The following is an 18,282-nucleotide window of genomic DNA, read 5'->3' as shown; positions in this document are numbered from 1 at the left end:
TGTTGCCAGAAAAGTGATATTTCACCATCGTGGGTGTCATCAATTTGTGCATGGAGGCAGGCTGCATGGTCCCTCTCCATAACTGTATTGAATGTTTGGTTGTCATGTGCACATAGTTTAACATCAGAATGGCTCATGTCAAAACAAGGCTCATTGAAATGCTGAAAAAGCCGTTTCTCTAGGTCTATGTGGTAATTTGTTGAAAAATTTGGTGTACTGGACCTTATGAAATGCACTCCACTGTTATCTTACAGTATGGTTAGCTGAGATGGTGACTAGAAGGGAGCAGTTGGTAACAGGAAACTAACAATGTGTTGAGAACGGAAGAAGTGTCATCTGTGGGGAAACTCACTGTACACACGAAGCCAGTACCCTGACCTATAGCATAATATTTGGAAAGGCCAGCAAATATATAGTATTTTCACTGCAGCTTCACTGTCATAGCACATGACACCCAAGACACCCTTGTAAAGTATTGGAGAGAGTTCTGTAATTAATGTACTTTTTCTCATAGAAAAAATAAAATGAGTAGATCATTATGAAATTAGGGAAGGATTGGTTGCCTAGGTCCTGTTTGGTAAATGATCTTGATCAGACATTTGCAATAATAACCGATGAGGTAAAAGTTCTGCTGCAATATGATACATGCCTTACATCTCCGGAAATCTTTTACTACAGAAACAAAACAGGAAGTGAGTACCGCTCCATAACAGATGTCTTTTTTTCAAAGGTAGCAGTTCTTCTATCGGTGACTGACACGAGCCTCATTGTTCCCGGGTGGCCGTTTGCTGCTTTGCTTGGTAACAGAAGCATTGTGTCTGTATGATCTGTAGACCAGTGGAAGCTGCATAGGAGAGGACGGCGTATAATAATGTCTGAACGAAGCTAATGGAATGGCATCATGATCTGTAAACCAGTGGAGGCTGCAGAGGGAAGGACGGCTCATAATAATGGCTGGAACAGAGCTAATGAAATGGCATCAAACACATAGAAACCATGTGTTTGATACCATTCCACATATTCTGCTCCAGCCATTACCACAAGCCCATCCTCCCCAATTAAGGTGCCACCAACCTCCAGTGCTGTAGCCATACAGTGAGAGTGTTCTTTCCTTTATCACCCATGTTTTCTCAGAAAAAGAAAGCGTGAGCACAAGGCCCACAAATAGGATAATATATCTGGAACTCATTTTAACTAGTGATGCGTGGTAGGCTAGTATTCCTTTTCCCATTGTAGACCTGAGAGGCTGTGACACTCATGACTTCAAAGGTCATGTCACTACCCATAATGTTCACAGCATGAAGTGAAATCACAATGTCATATGATCAGAAAAACATCTAACTTTTTTTGTACTTCTCTATAGGCACGAAACATCAAGACATCTGTGATCTCTGCAATCAAAGTTGTAAAACTAGATCCTGGTAGGATATTTATCCCAAAATGTGATTGTGTTTTTTATCTTAAAGGCCCAGTGATTCTCCTGTGTTTAATATATATTTACACACTATGAGTTTGGAATAACAGTGTGAAATTATGATAATGCCCTTTTATAGAGTTGTTTGAAAGGACTGACTGAAATTTCTGCCTGTTTTGATGGGATGGAGTTTTGGCCTGCCTGGTGACATCACCAGGCGATACGTTAGTTAATACACCAACAAAAAAAAGGGCTCCAAACCTATCTGCCAATAACAGCTAGTTTTCGGTTTCCCCCTCCCCACTCAGACCACTCCCAGACAGTCCTAGCTAAATTCTTGCTTGAAAAATTATCTTTGCTAAGAAGCTGTTTTTGGTTATTGTTTTCAATTAAAATGGTCAAAAAATCACAGTAAGGTACTTAATTGTTACCCAGAAATGATATGATACTGAGAGAAACATTTCTGCATTGGACCTTTAATCACATTGTGGTGAAGTAGTGATATTCCAGAATTTGTCTTTTCTCATCTCTCTCTTCAGGTGATGACATCTTATCTATCCAGCAGGAGATCACCATGATTAAAGAATGCACTCACAAGAACATAGTGGCCTATTTCGGCAGCTACCTCAGGTTTGGTCTGCAATCAAACATTACGTTAAAACTTGATATGAAATGCAATGAGGTATTCCTTTAATAGTGGTGGGAAAAGTAAAGGTACTGTACCTTAATATAAAATGACTCAAGTGAAAGTCACCCAGTAAAATACTACTTGAGTAAAAGTCTAAAAGTATTTGGTTTTAAATATACTTAAGTATCAAAAGTAAAAGTATAAATAATTTCAAATTCCTTATATTAATCAAACCAGGCGGTTTATTTATCAATAGCCAGGGGCACACTCAAACACTCAGACATAATTTACAAACTAAGCATTTGTGTTTTTAGTGAGTCTGCCAAATCAGAGGCAGTAGGGATGACCAGGGTTGTTCTCTTGATAAGTGTGTGAATTGGACCATTTTCCTGTCCTGCTAAGCATTCAAAATGTAACAAGTACTTTTGGGTGTTAGGGAAAATGTATGGAGTAAAACATACATTATCTTTAGGAATGTAGTGAAGTAAAAGTTGTAAAAAATACCCCCAAAAACTACTTAAGTAGTACTTTAAAGTATTTTTACTTAAGTACTTTACACCACTGTCCTTTAACGGTATGCCTCTTCCTTTGGTAGAAATAACAAGCTGTGGATTTGCATGGAGTACTGCGGAGGAGGTTCCCTGCAGGACATTTATCATGGTAGTTGGAGAACAAGTCACACACTTTTTTTTTTTTTGTGGTATCAGAGCCATATTAATTTTCTCCAAATTATATATAAATACATGGCTCTGGTGTATATGAATGGCATCATCCAGTGTTCAAGTAAAGATTCAACCAGGGAAACATGTAAAAAATGTATATATTTACCCCCAAAATATGGGGGATTGGAAATGATGCAGACAATTACATTGTTGGAATCCACAATATTAAAGCTGATCTATCCCTTAAAATAAAAAATGATATCAGTTACTACTGTGTACATCATTCATTTTTTTTAATGATGGCCCTGACATATTTAATTTGTATGTTTCCATAGTTACTGGCCCCCTGAATGAGAGGCAGATTGCATATGTGTGCAGGGAAACACTACAGGTAAGCATGAAATTATATGCAGCTTTATTCATTGGCTGAGGCGTTCAACCATTTTCTATTGTGAAACTTTCCATTTGGATGTAACATTATTCACATTATAAATGCAGACATCATGCTTGACTGTTGCTCTGAGGTACAGTGCCACAGTCTAAATAATAAAGGTGCAAGTTGGAACCAAATAAGGTTCTTGAGAGCAATGCCATAGGGCATGGGTATTCAACTCTTACCCTACGAGGTCTGGAGCCTGCTGGTTTTCTCTTCTACCTGATAATTAATTGCACCCACCTGGTGGTGCAGTGGAACTGGCTTTGCGGTCCAGAGTTGCGTTTGAGGGCCATAGGGTAACCATTTTAGGGTCTCCGAAGAACCATGCAAAAATCCAAACCAGAAATGTTTCGGCCCTCCAGGACTGGAATTGAATAGCCCTGCTGTAGTGTTTTAAGCCTTATTTGCATATTTCTCAGAGTGCTTTTTGAATGAATTTTTGAGTTACCAGTACCACCCATGACTGTGTTTGCAAATGAGAGAGACATGGTTGTTGCATTCATTCATTTACAGTCCTGTGGCCTTCACAAAGTGACAAAACAATACATATTTCATAAGGATTTCTTTTAAGGGCCTAGTTTTACCCTAATACAGTGGCCTGAAACTCATAGTTTACAGGCCACATCAGGCCTCTTAAATTACATTAAGCTGGCTTGCAAAGTGACGTGTAATTCCTATTGGAATCCAGCCAGAGTGGGGATATCCAACATTTGGAATTTTTATTCACATGCAACCTGCATTCAGAATGACTACCAGGGTTGAGAAAATTAAGGTATGAGACTACCTTAAACATCTTAATTGGAACACTAACTGATGCAATAAGTCCAAGTAACAGATTGGAATAGTTTAGAAAAATGAATGCTATATATTTGAGTAGCATGAGATTCAATTAATCAATCAATGTGCATGCAAAAACATAGATATTGAAACAAACAATTCTAAAAACCAACCTGCAATAGAGCATGCTGGGAAATATAATAATTATGGGCGTGGTTTTGGTTCAACATTGGTTATTAACACCAACACTGAATGTATTTTACACCAGTGAGTTGTATTTTAACTACAGTGTTAAATACACTTTTGAATCAACACTAGAAATGTTTCACTGAAAAAATCAACATTAGTTAAGACTGCCAAACTATGAAAGGAACACATCTGCAGGCTTCTATACATTTCAAGACCCTTTTAGAATTCTAAAGAATCATAGATGCCATGTCAGGAATCCCCCCCCCCCCCCCCTTTAAATCAATGGTTCTTTATGGGGCAAGAGTTCTCCATTTATCCCCATTTAAGAACATTCATTTTTTTCAGTGCAGTGTTATAGGGTTTTCTGTGTTTGCAGGGACTGCATCACTTACATGAGACTGGGAAAATGCATAGAGACATAAAGGTAATGTATAGAATCCTGTTGGATATAAAACATGTAAACAATTTACTCTACCCCTCGTCTGAATTGAATCATTTTGGTCTGGCGCGTTGTAACTACTCCTTCATACTTACTGAAATCGAATATTTAAGTTTAGATGTGTGTGTGTATTTGGAGCTGTGGACGGTCCTCATGAGAGGGCATGAGACAGTGCACTCATTGTGTCACTGTGGGTTTTTCACAGGGAGCAAATGTTCTTCTGACAGAGCGAGGAGATGTCAAACTGGGTCTGTCAACCACCCTCACACTGTCACTCACTCTCACACATCCTCTCTGCCTCTCCCATAGACACACTCAAAAACAGATGTACAAAAATACTTTTTCTCCAACTCTCTCATGGCATCTTTTTTTCCCCAGCGGATTTTGGCGTTGCAGCTGAGATCAACGCCTCCGTTGCCAAGAGGAAGTCATTCATAGGCACGCCTTACTGGTGAGTGATCTAAGTTCATACATGGTACCAAAACAAGGCCATTGATCATGGTTTACCATAGTTATCCACGGGCAGCTTTGCTCTTCTAGGATGGCACCTGAGGTTGCAGCAGTGGAGAAGAAAGGTGGCTACAACCAGCTATGTGACATCTGGGCAGTGGGCATCACAGCTATCGAGCTGGCAGAGCTTCAGCCTCCCATGTTTGACCTGCACCCCATGAGGTGAGGGCACCGTTGCTGGGATGTCACCTCTCATTGTTATAATTATACAGATTAAATCTATTTTCATCTATCCAGTCATATTAACAGATCAGATTTTGATAATTATCACTGCATCATGTTTCATCAACAGGTTAAGTACATAAGATTTTGTTGTTTTCTTCCAGGGCCTTGATGATGATGTCAAAGAGCAGCTTCCAGCCACCCAAACTAAAGGACAAGACCAAATGGTATAAGTTACTTTATAGTTAAAAAGTCATGAGCTACAGAACCGAAAGTATATACTGTATGTTACTGTGAGTGTCTAGGAGCTGTCGTGTCTTTGGGCACCGTTAAACTGAAGACATGTTTATCAAAATAACTCCCTGTTATCATTATTACGTGATTAAACTGATTAATCGTTTAACTGTAATTAACTAGGAGATCGGGGCACCAAGGAAAATATTCAGATTACAAAGTTATAATTTTCCTAATATAACTTTCCTATATTATAACATTATATATTATAGTATAGGCCGATTATCTTCTGGTTTAAATGGTGTATTTTACCTCGCGTCCAGTCTCATTCCAAACATCGTAAATTGTTGTATCTGCACGAACCCAGTCTTTACTAAAAGTCATCCATACATCAATTGTCTTAAAATCATTTATTTACTAAACTAAGTAATTCACAGAAAGCATACAAACAGTAGTTATCGTTACAAAGAAATGGTAGAGGAATGTGCCCTAGTGGACTAAACCGGCATGGCGGCTTGTTAAACAAAGGGTGGTGGGGGTCAGCTGAGAAGACACTACAGAGTTGATAAATATTAACAATTGATCTGCTAATCCTTTGCACATGAACGCTCACTCATTCGGAAACAATTGCAATCAATATATATATTTACGCTCAGTGTGTTGTCGTGATCTTCGTTGGAAAGGTTGTTCTGTTGGAGAGTTCTCTCTCTCTCTCTCTCTCTCTCTCTCTCTCTCTCTCTTGGTTAGAATGGATCTTTCAAAGCGACATTCAATAATGTCGTTATAGAATAGATGTTTCGTCAGTCTTCGCGCTCAATGATAGAATTTCTAGCTGCAGACTATTAATTAATATCAAAGACTTGTTATTATTCTGTCGGTATCGATAGACTAAAAGTTTAACCATGTGGTATGGTTAAAGTTAAGTAGAGGGATGCAGGGTAAAACCTATTGGCCAACTCGTAATGGAGTGGAGGCCTGGTCTGAAGAAAGTAACCCTGGGTGGGGTTTTTATTCGGAATGACAGAAAAGGGCTGTCTCATGACGCCAGGTCTTGTCTGTGTCCCTGGGGGCGTGCTGATGACTGAGTTAAGCTTTGAACAGAAATACAATTCTATCACATTAACATCAGTACATAGCCTCTCAACATATTCCAAATAGCTTTAATCTTATTAAATCATTGTATACAACCATTTAGATGCAAGTCCCATAGCTGAGGCTATTATATAAACCTTAGTATGGTAATATGGCACTATTGTCTTCAATGAGTATCACAAAATTGTACCAAGCGGACCAGTTCAAAGCTGGGTTCTTCACCGATCTTTTATACCTTCTCCAGAACATAAATGTCGTTCGGTTCCCCAATTCTGTGAGTTGGAAGAATGTCCTTTGTCTCTCTATGAAACCCCTCTCTGTCTCAACTGGGCCATGCGGAAGGACATTCGCCTTTAGTATTTTACGACCCCTCTCACCACAGCAGTGTCAGAAGTATAGAGGTCGGGGGATGGTGCATAGAAAAGGCCTGGTGCAGAGGGAGGGGGTTCAGCTGTGTTCTCTGTTCCCAGAGAGAGGGCAACGTCATGACAGAGCCCATGTGGTAATAACCAATAACTATCTGTTTAGGTCTGCAGACTTTCACGGCTTTGTGAAAATATCCCTCACCAAGAACCCTCGCAAGAGGCCCAGTTCGGAGAAACTGTTACAGGTACTACCTCAGAGTTCTATCCTTTTAGAGGAGAGCAACAAGATAGCATCAACGTTAATAAAAAACTGGTGTATTCGTGTCCCTAGTGGAAAAACTGTCGGGTAGTCCTTCGGGTGACAGACACTCCCCACATGATCTATGTTTTCTCCTCAGCACCCCTTTGTGAGTCAGCTGCTGACCAGGACCCTGGCCATTGAACTGCTGGACATGGCCAGCAACCCTGTTCTGCAAACCACACACACTATGGATGAGAGTGATCTTGACGTGAGCTTGTCCCCCTCCTCTATCCTATCCTATCCTCACCTTTCCTTTCCTGAAATGTATGCTTGGGCACAACAATATATGATATGGATTACTATACTACTAAGATGAATATGTCACTAATGATCTGTGTGTGCTGTGTATGTTGTTGTGTGGTTTTGCAGATGTGCAGTGCATTCCCTGATAAGATCCATTCCTTAGCGAAACACCTGCCGGTCCAAAGGACTCAGTCTGAGGAGCAGTGTGAGTAACTACAGATGTAGGATCTTAATTTGATCACCCTGTTCCGGGAGAACATTCCTGCAATGCAGGAAATGTAAAACATGTAGTGTATTTGAGGTTCAAAAAGGCTTCTGAAGTTTGTAATTTCGCTTAAAAATTTCAGAATTGGTTTTCCCTTACGAAAAATGTATCAACCTCTACAAATATGTCAATTTAATTATATTCCACATAATAACTAACATCCTGTTGCTGCAGGATTGTTTTCCTGAAGTAGCAAACTCACCTACTCAAATTAAGATACGGCATCTGTATAGCCTCTCAGATCCATGCCCTCTAAGCACAGCTCCTCAAGGACTCTGTTACTGATGAGCCATTGTTATGGCCAATGTAGCATTACATTACAGCATGCAGGGGCAAGCAGCCAAGGTCAGTAGAACACGAGGGGATAGTCACTGGCACCAAAACTAAGCATCTATTCACAGAAAATTAAAGAAAATTAAAGAAGGTAGTGTGAGAACAAGTGTGTTTTTTGTTTACCGGTATCTCATATCATTGTCAGAACAAAAATATATGATTATGATGATAATGATGATGATGGTAATGATGATTATCTACTAGAGTTTATTTCATAAACTCAGCAAAAAAAGAAACGTCCTCTCACTGTCAACTGCGTTTATTTTCAGCAAACTTAACATGTGTAAATATTTGTATAAACATAACAAGATTCAGCAACTGAGACATAAACCGAACAAGTTCCACAGACATGTGACTAACAGAAATGGAATAATGTGTCTCTGAACAAAGGGGAGGTCAAAATCAAAAGTAACAGTCAGTGTCTTGTGTGGCCACCAGCTGTATTAAGTACTGCAGTGCATCTCCTCCTCTTGGACTGCACCAGATTTGCCAGTTCTTGCTGTGAGATGTTACCCCACTCTTCCACCAAGGCACCTGCAAATTCCCAGACATTTCTGGGGGGGAATGGCCCTAGTCCTCACCCTCTGATCCAACAGGTCCCAGATACGTGCTCAATGGGATTGAGATCCGGGCTCTTCGCTGGCCATGGCAGAACACTGACATTCCTGTCTTGCAGGAAATCATGCACAGAATGAGCAGTATGGCTGGTGGCATTGTCATGCTGGAGGGTCATGTCAGGATGAGCATGTAGGAAGGGTACCACATGAGGGAGTAGGATGTCTTCCCTGTAACGCACACCGCCCCAGACCATGACGGACCCTCCACCTCCAAATCGATCTCGCTACAGAATATAGGCCTCGGTGTAACGCTCATTCCTTCGACGATAAATGCGAATCCGACCATCACCCCTGGTGAGACAAAACTGCGACTCGTCAGTGAAGAGCACTTTTTGCCAGTCCTGTCTGGTCTAGCAACGGTGGGTTTGTGCCCATAGGCGACGTTGTTGCCGGTGATGTCTGGTGAGGACCTGCCTTACAACAGGCCAACAGGCCCTCAGTTCAGCCTATTGTGGACAGTCTGAGCACTGATGAAGGGATTGTGCGATCCTGGTGTAACTCGGGCAGTTGTTGTTGCCATCCTGTACCTGTCCCGCAGGTGTGATGTTCGGATGTACCAATCCTGTGCAGGTGTTGTTACACGTGGTCGGCTACTGCGAGGACGATCAGCTGTCTGTCCTGTCTCCCTGTAGCGCTGTCTTAGGCGTCTCACAGTACAGACATTGCAGTTTATTGCCCTGGCCACATCTGCAGTCCTCATGCTTTCTTGCAGCATGCCTAAGGCACATTCACGCAGATGAGCAGGGACCCTGGGCATCTTAATTTTGGTGTTTTTCATTGTCAGTAGAAAGGCCTCTTTAGTGTCCTAAGTTTTCATAACTGTGACCTTGTGACCTCATAGCCTGGTTCCTCTCTAGGTTTCTTCCTAGGTTTTTGGCCTTTCTAGGGAGTTTTTCCTAGGGAGTTTTTTCTAGCCACCGTGCTTCTTTCACATGCATTGCTTGCTGTTTGGGGTTTTAGGCTGGGTTTCTGTACAGCACTTTGAGATATCAGCTGATGTACGAAGAGCTATATAAATACATTTGATTTGATTTAATTGCCTACCGTCTGTAAGCTGTTAGTGTCTTAACGACCGTTCCACAGGTGCATGTTCATTTAATTGTTTATGGTTCATTGAACAAGCATGGGAAACAGAGTTTAAACCCTTTACAATGAAGATCTGTGAAGTCATTTGGATTTTTACGAATTCTCTTTGAAAGACAGGGTCCTGAAAAAGGGACGTTTCTTGTTTTTTGTTGCTGAGTTTATTTTAAAGGTGTTCTTCTGGATCATAATTGTATATGTGTTTTCCAGTTGATCTGCTGAAATGTGGGCCTCCCATGAGGAAGGAAACTGAGCTCTCTCCTGACCTGGTGAGAATTATCTGTCTAACCTCTATGTTCTACAAACAGCATGTTGAACATAGAAAACCAATTCATTTATTTGTCAAATTGTCAGTACATGAACATATTTTCCCCAACAGGGATCGTATGACGAATGGAGCATTACAGGAGATGAGAAGAACTCGCCGTAAGCTATTATTTCTCACACTTTCTATGTGATGTCAGCCGTAATAAATCACTAATGTAAGCAACAATAACTGAATCTACTCTACATTTGAGGTGCAGAAGTCTACTGGAGTGTGTTGAGGAAGCGTTACTTGAAAGGTGAGGCTATAAGACATTCCATATACATCTCTTTATAGCACTTACCTACCTACTGTGTTGTGTCTGTAAGGTAAAATACCTAATACCTACTGTGTTGTGTCTGTAAGGTAAAATACCTAATACCTACTGTGTTGTGTCTGGAAGGTAAAATACCTAATACCTACTGTATTGTGTCTGGAAGGCAATAACACACCAAAGGAACAAAATATAATTTCCATTATAAACAAACCTACCAAGTAAAACAATACTGCACATTCACACCACTAGACATGTTTAATTCCCATAACATAGTATATTTGTGTCTGTTTGATATTCTTTGCAGGAGGTTAACCATAAAGAGAGCGCCCTCTGCTGAGGTAAGAGAGAACTACAGACTATCATCAGCCTCTCAGGCACTGAACAATGTTTCTTTGGAACCACACCAGTGTCTGTGTTCATCTGTTGCAGCACTCTCCTGAAGATGAGGATATGGATAAAAGTGGTACCGTGAAGCGGAGTGGGGTCCTCAGCCCTGCCTTAAGGCATAACATCTCCCCATCCACTGACTCGACTCCTCCCACTGTCACACATCCAGACACAGACTCGGCCCTGGCTGAACCCTCTCTCTTCAACTCCACCATCTTCTCTGACCTCTCACTTTCCTCCAACTGCTCGTTTGAAGGTACAGCACCGCACACAACACATCCAGGAACGCTAAAACAATCTATGACATCGCGTAACAAGTAGTGAAATCAACTGCTTTTCATGTATACTCTCTGCATGACCAATTAAGAACAGTCTCAAACCCATAATCCTGAGACGCTATGCCGCACTGATGGGTCTGTGTGTTCCTGCAGAGGGCAGTGAGCCAGAGGGACGTTGGCCGGGAGAGACACCCTACATGGCCCTGGGGCCCCCACTGTCTCCAGAATGGAGCACACTGAGGAGGAAAACTGAGGACTCGGTGAGACACCATCAACAAGTCACTGACAACACTTTTCAATTAATATTTTGTGCACACATAATGACAGATTATCTATCGTGGAATTTGTTTTTTCTTCAGAGAGGTGATTGCCATGGACTTCCACCCACGCCCAAAGTCCATGTAAGTCAAGATGTCTGGATATACAGCCACCAAAAAAGAAAATACCTGTTTAGTTTTAATGTCATGTGCAAAAGTACAGTGAAACGCCTTTCTTGCAAACTCAAAACCCCAAAATGCAATGATCTATAACAATTTAATACTAGGAAAAAAAACATGTGACATAAGAACACAATAAGTAATTAAGCATACTATATCCAGGGTCAGTTCAATACCATATTTACAATGTGCAGGGATACTGGAGGGATGGAGGTAGATATGTATAGGGATAAGCATACTATATCCAGGGTCAGTTCCAAAACCATATTTACAATGTGCAGGGATACTGGAGGGATGGGGGTAGATATGTATAGGGATAAGCATACTATATACAGGGTCAGTTCCAATACCATATTTACAATGTGCAGGGATCCTGGACCTAATATTGTGTATAAGAGGTCATACAATAAGTTTTTTGTAGTGATTCATATGTTGATGATGTAAAGAATATTTGCTGGTCTGTGGTGTGTAATGAGGAGCAAGCAGACGCTGCGCTTGACACATTTATGAAATTGCTTATTCCAGTTACTAATAAGCACGCACCCATTAAGAAAATAACAAAAAACTGTTAAATCTCCTTGAATTGAAAAATTGTATGGTTGAGGTGGATGAGGCAAAAGGTATGGCAAATAAGTCTGGCAGCCTGACTGATTGGCAAACGTACTGCAAATTAGGAAATCATGTGACTAAGCTAAAGAAAAATAATCTATACAGTGGGGGAAAAAAGTATTTGATCCCCTGCTGATTTTGTACGTTTGCCCACTGACAAAGAAAGGATCAGTCTATAATTTTAATGGTAGGTTTATTTGAACAGTGAGAGACAGAATAACAACAAAAATATCCAGAAAAACACGTCAGAAATGTTATAAATTGATTTGCATTTTAATGAGGGAAAGAAGTATTTGACCCCCTCTCAATCAGAAAGATTTCTGGATCCCAGGAGTCTTTTATACAGGTAACGAGCTGAGATTAGGAGCACACTCTTAAAGGGAGTGCTCCTAACCGCAGCTTGTTACCTGTAAAAAAGACACCTGTCCACAGAAGCAATCAATCAATCAGATTCCAAACTCTCCACCATGGCCAAGACCAAAGAACTCTCCAAGGATGTGAGGGACAAGATTGTAGACCTACACAAGGCTGGAATGGGCTACAAGACCATCGCCAAGCAGCTTAGTGAGAAGGTGACAACATTTGGTGTGATTATTCGCAAATGGAAGAAACACAAAAGAACTGTCAATATCCCTCGGCCTGGGGCTCCATGCAAGATCTCACCTTGTGGAGTTGCAATGATCATGAGAACGGTGAGGAATCAGCCCAGAACTACACGGGAGGATCTTGTCAATGATCTCAAGGCAGCTGGGACCATAGTCACCAAGAAAACAATTGGTAACACCCTACGCCGTGAAGGACTGAAATCCTGCAGCGCCTGCAAGGTCCCCCTGCTCAAGAATACATATACAGGCCCGTCTGAAGTCTGCCAATGAACATCTGAATGATTCAGAGGACAACTGGGTGAAAGTGTTGTGGTCAGATGAGACCAAAATGGAGCTCTTTGATATCAACTCAACTCGCCGTGTTTGGAGGAGGAGGAATGCTGCCTATGACCCCAAGAACACCATCTCCACCGTCAAACATGGAGGTGGAAACATTATTATGCTTTGGGGGTGTTTTTCTACTAAGGGGACAGGACAACTTCACCGCATTAAAGGGACGATGGACGGGGCCATGTACCGTCAAATCTTGGGTGAGAACCTCCTTCCCTCAGGCAGGGCATTGAAAATGGGTCGTGGATGGGTATTCCAGCATGACAATGACCCAAAACACACGGCAAAGGCAACAAAGGAGTGGCTCAAGAAGAAGCACATTAAGGTCCTGGAGTGGCCTAGCCAGTCTCCAGACCTTAATCCCATAGGAAATCTGTGGAGGGAGCTGAAGGTTCGAGTTGCCAAACGTCAGCCTCGAAACCTTAACGACTTGGAGAAGATCTGCAAAAAGGAGTGGGACAAAATCCCTCCTGAGATGTGTGCAAACCTGGTGGCCAACTACAAGAAACGTCTGACCTCTGTGATTGCCAACAAGGGTTTTGCCACCAAGTACTAAGTCATGTTTTGCAGAGGGGTCAAATACTTATTTCCCTCCATTAAAATGCAAATCATTTTATAACATTTTTGACATGCGTTTTTCTGGATTTTTGTTGTTGTTATTCTGTCTCTCACTGTTCAAATAAACCTACTATTAAAATTATAGACTGATCATTTCTTTGTAAGTGGGCAAACGTACAAAATTAGCAGGCGATCAAATACTCCCCCCCCCCCACTGTACTATGAAACAATGATAAATTATATAAAGAATGATAGTAAAAAGCTTTGTGGAACCTTAATTGAAATTTTGGGGAAAAAAGCCAACTCGGCTCCTTCATTCATTGAATCAGATGGCTCATTTATCACAAAACACACTGATATTGCCAACTACTTTAATGACTTTTTCATTGGCAAGATAAGCAAACTTAGGGATGACATGCCAGCAACAAACGCTCACACTACACATCCAAGTATATCTGACCAAATTATGAAAGACAAGAATTGTACTTTAGAATTCCGTAAAGTCAGTGTGGAAGAGGTGAAAAGATTGTCTATCAACAATGACAAGCCACTGGGGTCTGACAATCTGGATGGAAAATTACTGAGGATAATAGTGGATGATATTGCCACTCCTATTTGCCACATCTTCGATTTAAGCCTGATAGAAAGTGTCTGCCCTCAGGCCTGGAGGGAAGCTAAAGTCATTCTGGTACCCTTGAATAGTAAAACCCCCTTTACTGGCTCAAATAACTGACCAATCAGCCTGTTACCAACCCTTAGTAAACTTCTGGAAAAATTTGTTTGACCAGATACAATGCTATTTCACAGTAAACAAATTGACAACAGACTTTCAGCACGCATATAAAGAAGGACACTCAACAACCACAGCAATTACACAAATTACTGATGACTGGCTGAGAGAAATTTATGATAAAATGATTGTTGGGGCTGTCTTGTTAGACTTCAGTGCAGCTTTTGACATTATTGATCATAGTCTGCTGCTGGAAAAAACTGATGTGTTATGGCTTCATATCCCCTGCTATAATGTGTATAAAGAGTTGCTTGTCTAACAGAACACAGAGGGTGTTCTTTAATGGAAGCCTCTCAAACATAATCCAGGTAGAAGCAGGAATTCCCCAGGGTAGCTATTTAGGCCCGTTGCTTTTTTCAATCTTTACTAACAACATGCCTCTGGCTTTGAGTAAGGCCAGTGTGTCTATGTATGCGGATGACTCAACACTATACACGTCAGCTACTACAGCGACTGAAATGACTGCAACACTTAACAAAGAGCTGCAGTTCATTTCGGAATGGGTAGCAAGGAATAAGTTAGTCTAAATATTTCCAAAACTAAAAGCATTGTATTTGGGACAAATCATTCACTAAACCCTAAACCTCAACTACATCTCGTAATGAATAATGTGGAAATTGAGAAAGTTGAGGTGACTAAACTACTTGGAGTTACCCTGTATTGTAAATGGTCATGGTCAAAACATATTGATACATCAGTAGCTAAGATGGGGAGAAGTCTGTCAATAATAAAGCGCTGCTCTGCCTTCTTAACAACACTATCAACAATGCATATCCTACAGGCCCTGGTTTTGTCGCACCTGGACTACAGTTCAGTCGTGTGGTCAGGTGCCACAAAAAAGGACTTGGGAAAATTGCAGGGTTAGGGCCAGCAAGGCTGGCCCTTAAAAGTACACGGAGAGCTAACATTAATGACATGCATGTCAATCTCTTATGGCTCAAAGTGGAAGAGAGATTGCATCATCATTACTTGTTTTCGTAAGAAGTGTTGACAAGCTGCATGTACCAAGCTGTCTGTTTAAAATACTAGCACACAGCTTGGACACTCATGCATACCCCACAAGACATGCCACCAGAGGTCTCTTCACAGTCCCCAAGTCCAGAACAGACTATGGGAGGCGAACAGTACTACATAGAGCCATGACTACATGGAACTCTATTCCACATCAGATAACTGATGCAAGCAGTAGAATCAGATTTAAAAAGCAGGTAAAAAAACAGCTTATAGAACAGCGGGGACTGTGAAGTAACACAAACAGAGGCATAGACACATGTACACACACACAATAACATACACACTATGCACACAGGTACACAGATTTAGTGTTGTAGATATGTGGTAGTGGAGTGTGGGCCTGAGGGGACACACTTAGTGTGTTGTGAATAACTGCCTTAATTCTGCCGGAACCCAGGAAGAGTAGCTGAATGGGGATCCATAATAAATACATATATATGGAGTAAGGGGACTAGGTAACAGGATATAAGATAAACAGAGTAGCAGCAGCTTGCATCTGAGTGGGTGTTTAGAGTCAGTATAAATGTCTTTGCATTATTGTGTGAGTGAGCAAATGATGGCGTGAGTGTTCGTGTGTCTGTTGGAGTGACAGTGTGTGTGTGTAGGGCCCTGCGAGTGTGCATAGATGCAGTCTGTGTAGCTAGTTATCAGTCTTATTGCTTGGGGATAGAAGTTGTTCAAGAGCCTGTTGGTGTCAAGAGAGAATAGTCTATGGCTTGGGTGGTTAGAATCTTTAACAATTTTCCGGGCCTTCCTACCACACCCCCTGATATAGATGTCCTGGATGGCAGGGAGTTTGGCCCCAGTGATGCACTGGGCTGTCTGCACCACCCACTGTAGCGCCATGTAATCAAGGGCGGTGCTATTGCCATACCTCGCGGTGATGCAGCCAGTCAAGATGCTCTCAATGGTATAGATTTTTGAGGATATGAGGGCCCATGCCAAACTTTTTCAGCCTCCTGAGGGGGAAGAGGCGCTGTTGCGCATTCTTCATGACTGTGCGCGTGTTTGGACAATTTTAAATCTTCAGTGATTTGAACACCGAGGAACTTGAAGCTCTCGACCTGCTCCACTGCAGCCCCATCGATGTGGATGGGGGCCTGCTCGCCACCCCAAGGTCAGCTCCTTGGTCTTTCTGATGTTGAGGGAGAGGTTGTTGTTCTGGCACCACACTGCCAAGTCACTGACCTCTTCACTGTAGGCTGATTTATTGTCGCCGGTGATCAGGCCTACTACCGTCATGTCGTCAGCAAACTTGATGACGGTGTTTGAGTCGTGCGTGGCCACGCAGTCGTGGGTGAACAGGCGTTAATGAAGGCGACTAAGCACACACCCCTATGGGGCCCCTGTGTTGAGGGTCAGCGTGGCGGAGGTGATGTTGCCTACCCTCACCACCTGGGGTCGGCCCATCAGGAAGTCCACGATCCAGTTCCAGAGGGAGGTGTTCAAACCCAAAGTCCTAAGCTTGGTGACGAGCTTGGAGGGGACAATGGCGTTTTAACGCTGAGCTGTAGTCAATGAACAGCATTCTCACATAGGTATTCCTCTTGATTAGGTGGGTGAGGGCAGCGTGGAGAGCAATTGAGATTGCATCGTCTATGGATCTGTTGGGGCAGTATGCAAATTGGAGTGGATCTAGGGTGTCTGGGATGGTGGGGTTAATGTGTGCCATAACCAGCCCCTCAAAGCACTTCATGACCACAGAAGTGAGTGCTACAGGGCGGTAGTCATTGTGGCAGGAAGTCTTAGAGTTCTTGAGGACAGGAATGATGGTGGTCATTTTAAAACATGTGGGGATTACAGACTGGGACAAGGAGAGGTTGAAAATTACCATGAATATGCCTGCCAGCTGTTCTGCGCATGCTCTGAGAACACGCCCTGGAATAACCTCGGGACCCGCGGCCTTGCAGGTGTTGACCTGATTAAAGACCTTTCTCACATTGGCATTGGAGAGCAAGATAACCCAATCCTCTGGGTCGGTGACGGCCCTCACACCCAGCACAATGTTGTTGTTGTCAAAGCGTGCATAAAATGCATTGAGTTCGTCTGGTAGAGTGTCATTGTTGGGCAGATCACGGTTGGGTCTTCCTTTGTAATCCGTAATAGACTGTATCCCCTACCACATGCGGCGTACATTGGAGCCTGTGTAGTATGATTCCACCTTATTCCTATATTGCCTTTTTCTCGTTTGATGACCCTGCGAAGGTCATAGCGGGACTGAAATCATGCATATTGACCCACACAATCTTTTCCAGATGGGGGCTTGTTTTTCCAAGGTGTTTAATGGCTGTCCATTGAAGATTCACTGTGCTGTCACATGGGTCCTGCCAAAGACTAAAGGTACGCACAGGTTATAAAGACAAACGATAGGTAAATGGAGCTTCTGTCAAACCAGTCAGATCTCAGGGATAATGTCTGACTTTCCTCCCTCAGATCAACACCTCATCCTGGGCACGGAGGAGGGCATCTACACCCTGAACCTCAACGAGCTTCATGAGGACACCATGGAGAAGGTAGCTACCATCATTGTACAATTTTGGTTTAACACAAAAAGCAGTGTTGCTCTACCCGTCATTTGTTTTGTAATGTATTTTTATGTATATTATTTTTCAGTTACTACCCCAGAGGTGCAGCTGGCTGTATGTCATGAACAACGTGCTGATGTCTATCTCAGGTAGGATCCTCCGTGTCTCCACAACACCCTAATACTTATGTTCTATCTAGATGTGTGTTGACTGTCTTTGTGCTCCACAGGGAAATCATCCCAGCTGTGCTCCCAGAGGCTGACCACCCTGTTTGACCGTAGACACCTGCAGAAGAGGCAGGGCCACCTGTACATCAACGCCCACCGCCTCACTGAGAGGATCAACTCAAGGTAGGGACACCCCACCACTGGTCAGAAGGAGGCTGTAGTGAAAATACCAATGGTTTATAAAAACACTA

General features: G+C 42.3%; 1 protein-coding gene across 1 annotated transcript in view; it reads left to right on the top strand.

Moving 5' to 3' along the window:
* The window catches only part of LOC106563748 (mitogen-activated protein kinase kinase kinase kinase 2), a 28,277-nt gene that overhangs the window by 543 nt on the left and 9,452 nt on the right, over positions 1 to 18,282 (top strand). Inside the window, exons 2-24 of the mRNA XM_014129585.3 lie at positions 1,364 to 1,421; positions 1,954 to 2,044; positions 2,638 to 2,702; positions 3,040 to 3,095; positions 4,483 to 4,530; positions 4,751 to 4,793; positions 4,924 to 4,996; positions 5,086 to 5,217; positions 5,382 to 5,444; positions 7,072 to 7,153; positions 7,307 to 7,417; positions 7,579 to 7,657; positions 9,961 to 10,019; positions 10,130 to 10,176; positions 10,275 to 10,313; positions 10,636 to 10,669; positions 10,761 to 10,974; positions 11,150 to 11,256; positions 11,356 to 11,397; positions 17,595 to 17,679; positions 17,773 to 17,852; positions 17,953 to 18,013; positions 18,094 to 18,214. Coding sequence (XP_013985060.1) covers positions 1,364 to 1,421; positions 1,954 to 2,044; positions 2,638 to 2,702; positions 3,040 to 3,095; positions 4,483 to 4,530; positions 4,751 to 4,793; positions 4,924 to 4,996; positions 5,086 to 5,217; positions 5,382 to 5,444; positions 7,072 to 7,153; positions 7,307 to 7,417; positions 7,579 to 7,657; positions 9,961 to 10,019; positions 10,130 to 10,176; positions 10,275 to 10,313; positions 10,636 to 10,669; positions 10,761 to 10,974; positions 11,150 to 11,256; positions 11,356 to 11,397; positions 17,595 to 17,679; positions 17,773 to 17,852; positions 17,953 to 18,013; positions 18,094 to 18,214 — 1,790 coding nt within the window. The remainder of the gene's footprint in view (positions 1 to 1,363; positions 1,422 to 1,953; positions 2,045 to 2,637; positions 2,703 to 3,039; positions 3,096 to 4,482; positions 4,531 to 4,750; positions 4,794 to 4,923; positions 4,997 to 5,085; positions 5,218 to 5,381; positions 5,445 to 7,071; positions 7,154 to 7,306; positions 7,418 to 7,578; positions 7,658 to 9,960; positions 10,020 to 10,129; positions 10,177 to 10,274; positions 10,314 to 10,635; positions 10,670 to 10,760; positions 10,975 to 11,149; positions 11,257 to 11,355; positions 11,398 to 17,594; positions 17,680 to 17,772; positions 17,853 to 17,952; positions 18,014 to 18,093; positions 18,215 to 18,282) is intronic.

The sequence above is a fragment of the Salmo salar genome, chromosome 11 (genome assembly GCF_965601325.2).
Source record: "Salmo salar chromosome 11, fSalSal1, whole genome shotgun sequence".
NCBI lineage: Eukaryota > Metazoa > Chordata > Actinopteri > Salmoniformes > Salmonidae > Salmo > Salmo salar.
The sequence above is the reverse complement of the archived record's forward strand: the minus strand, read 5'-3'. Positions and strand labels throughout refer to the sequence as shown.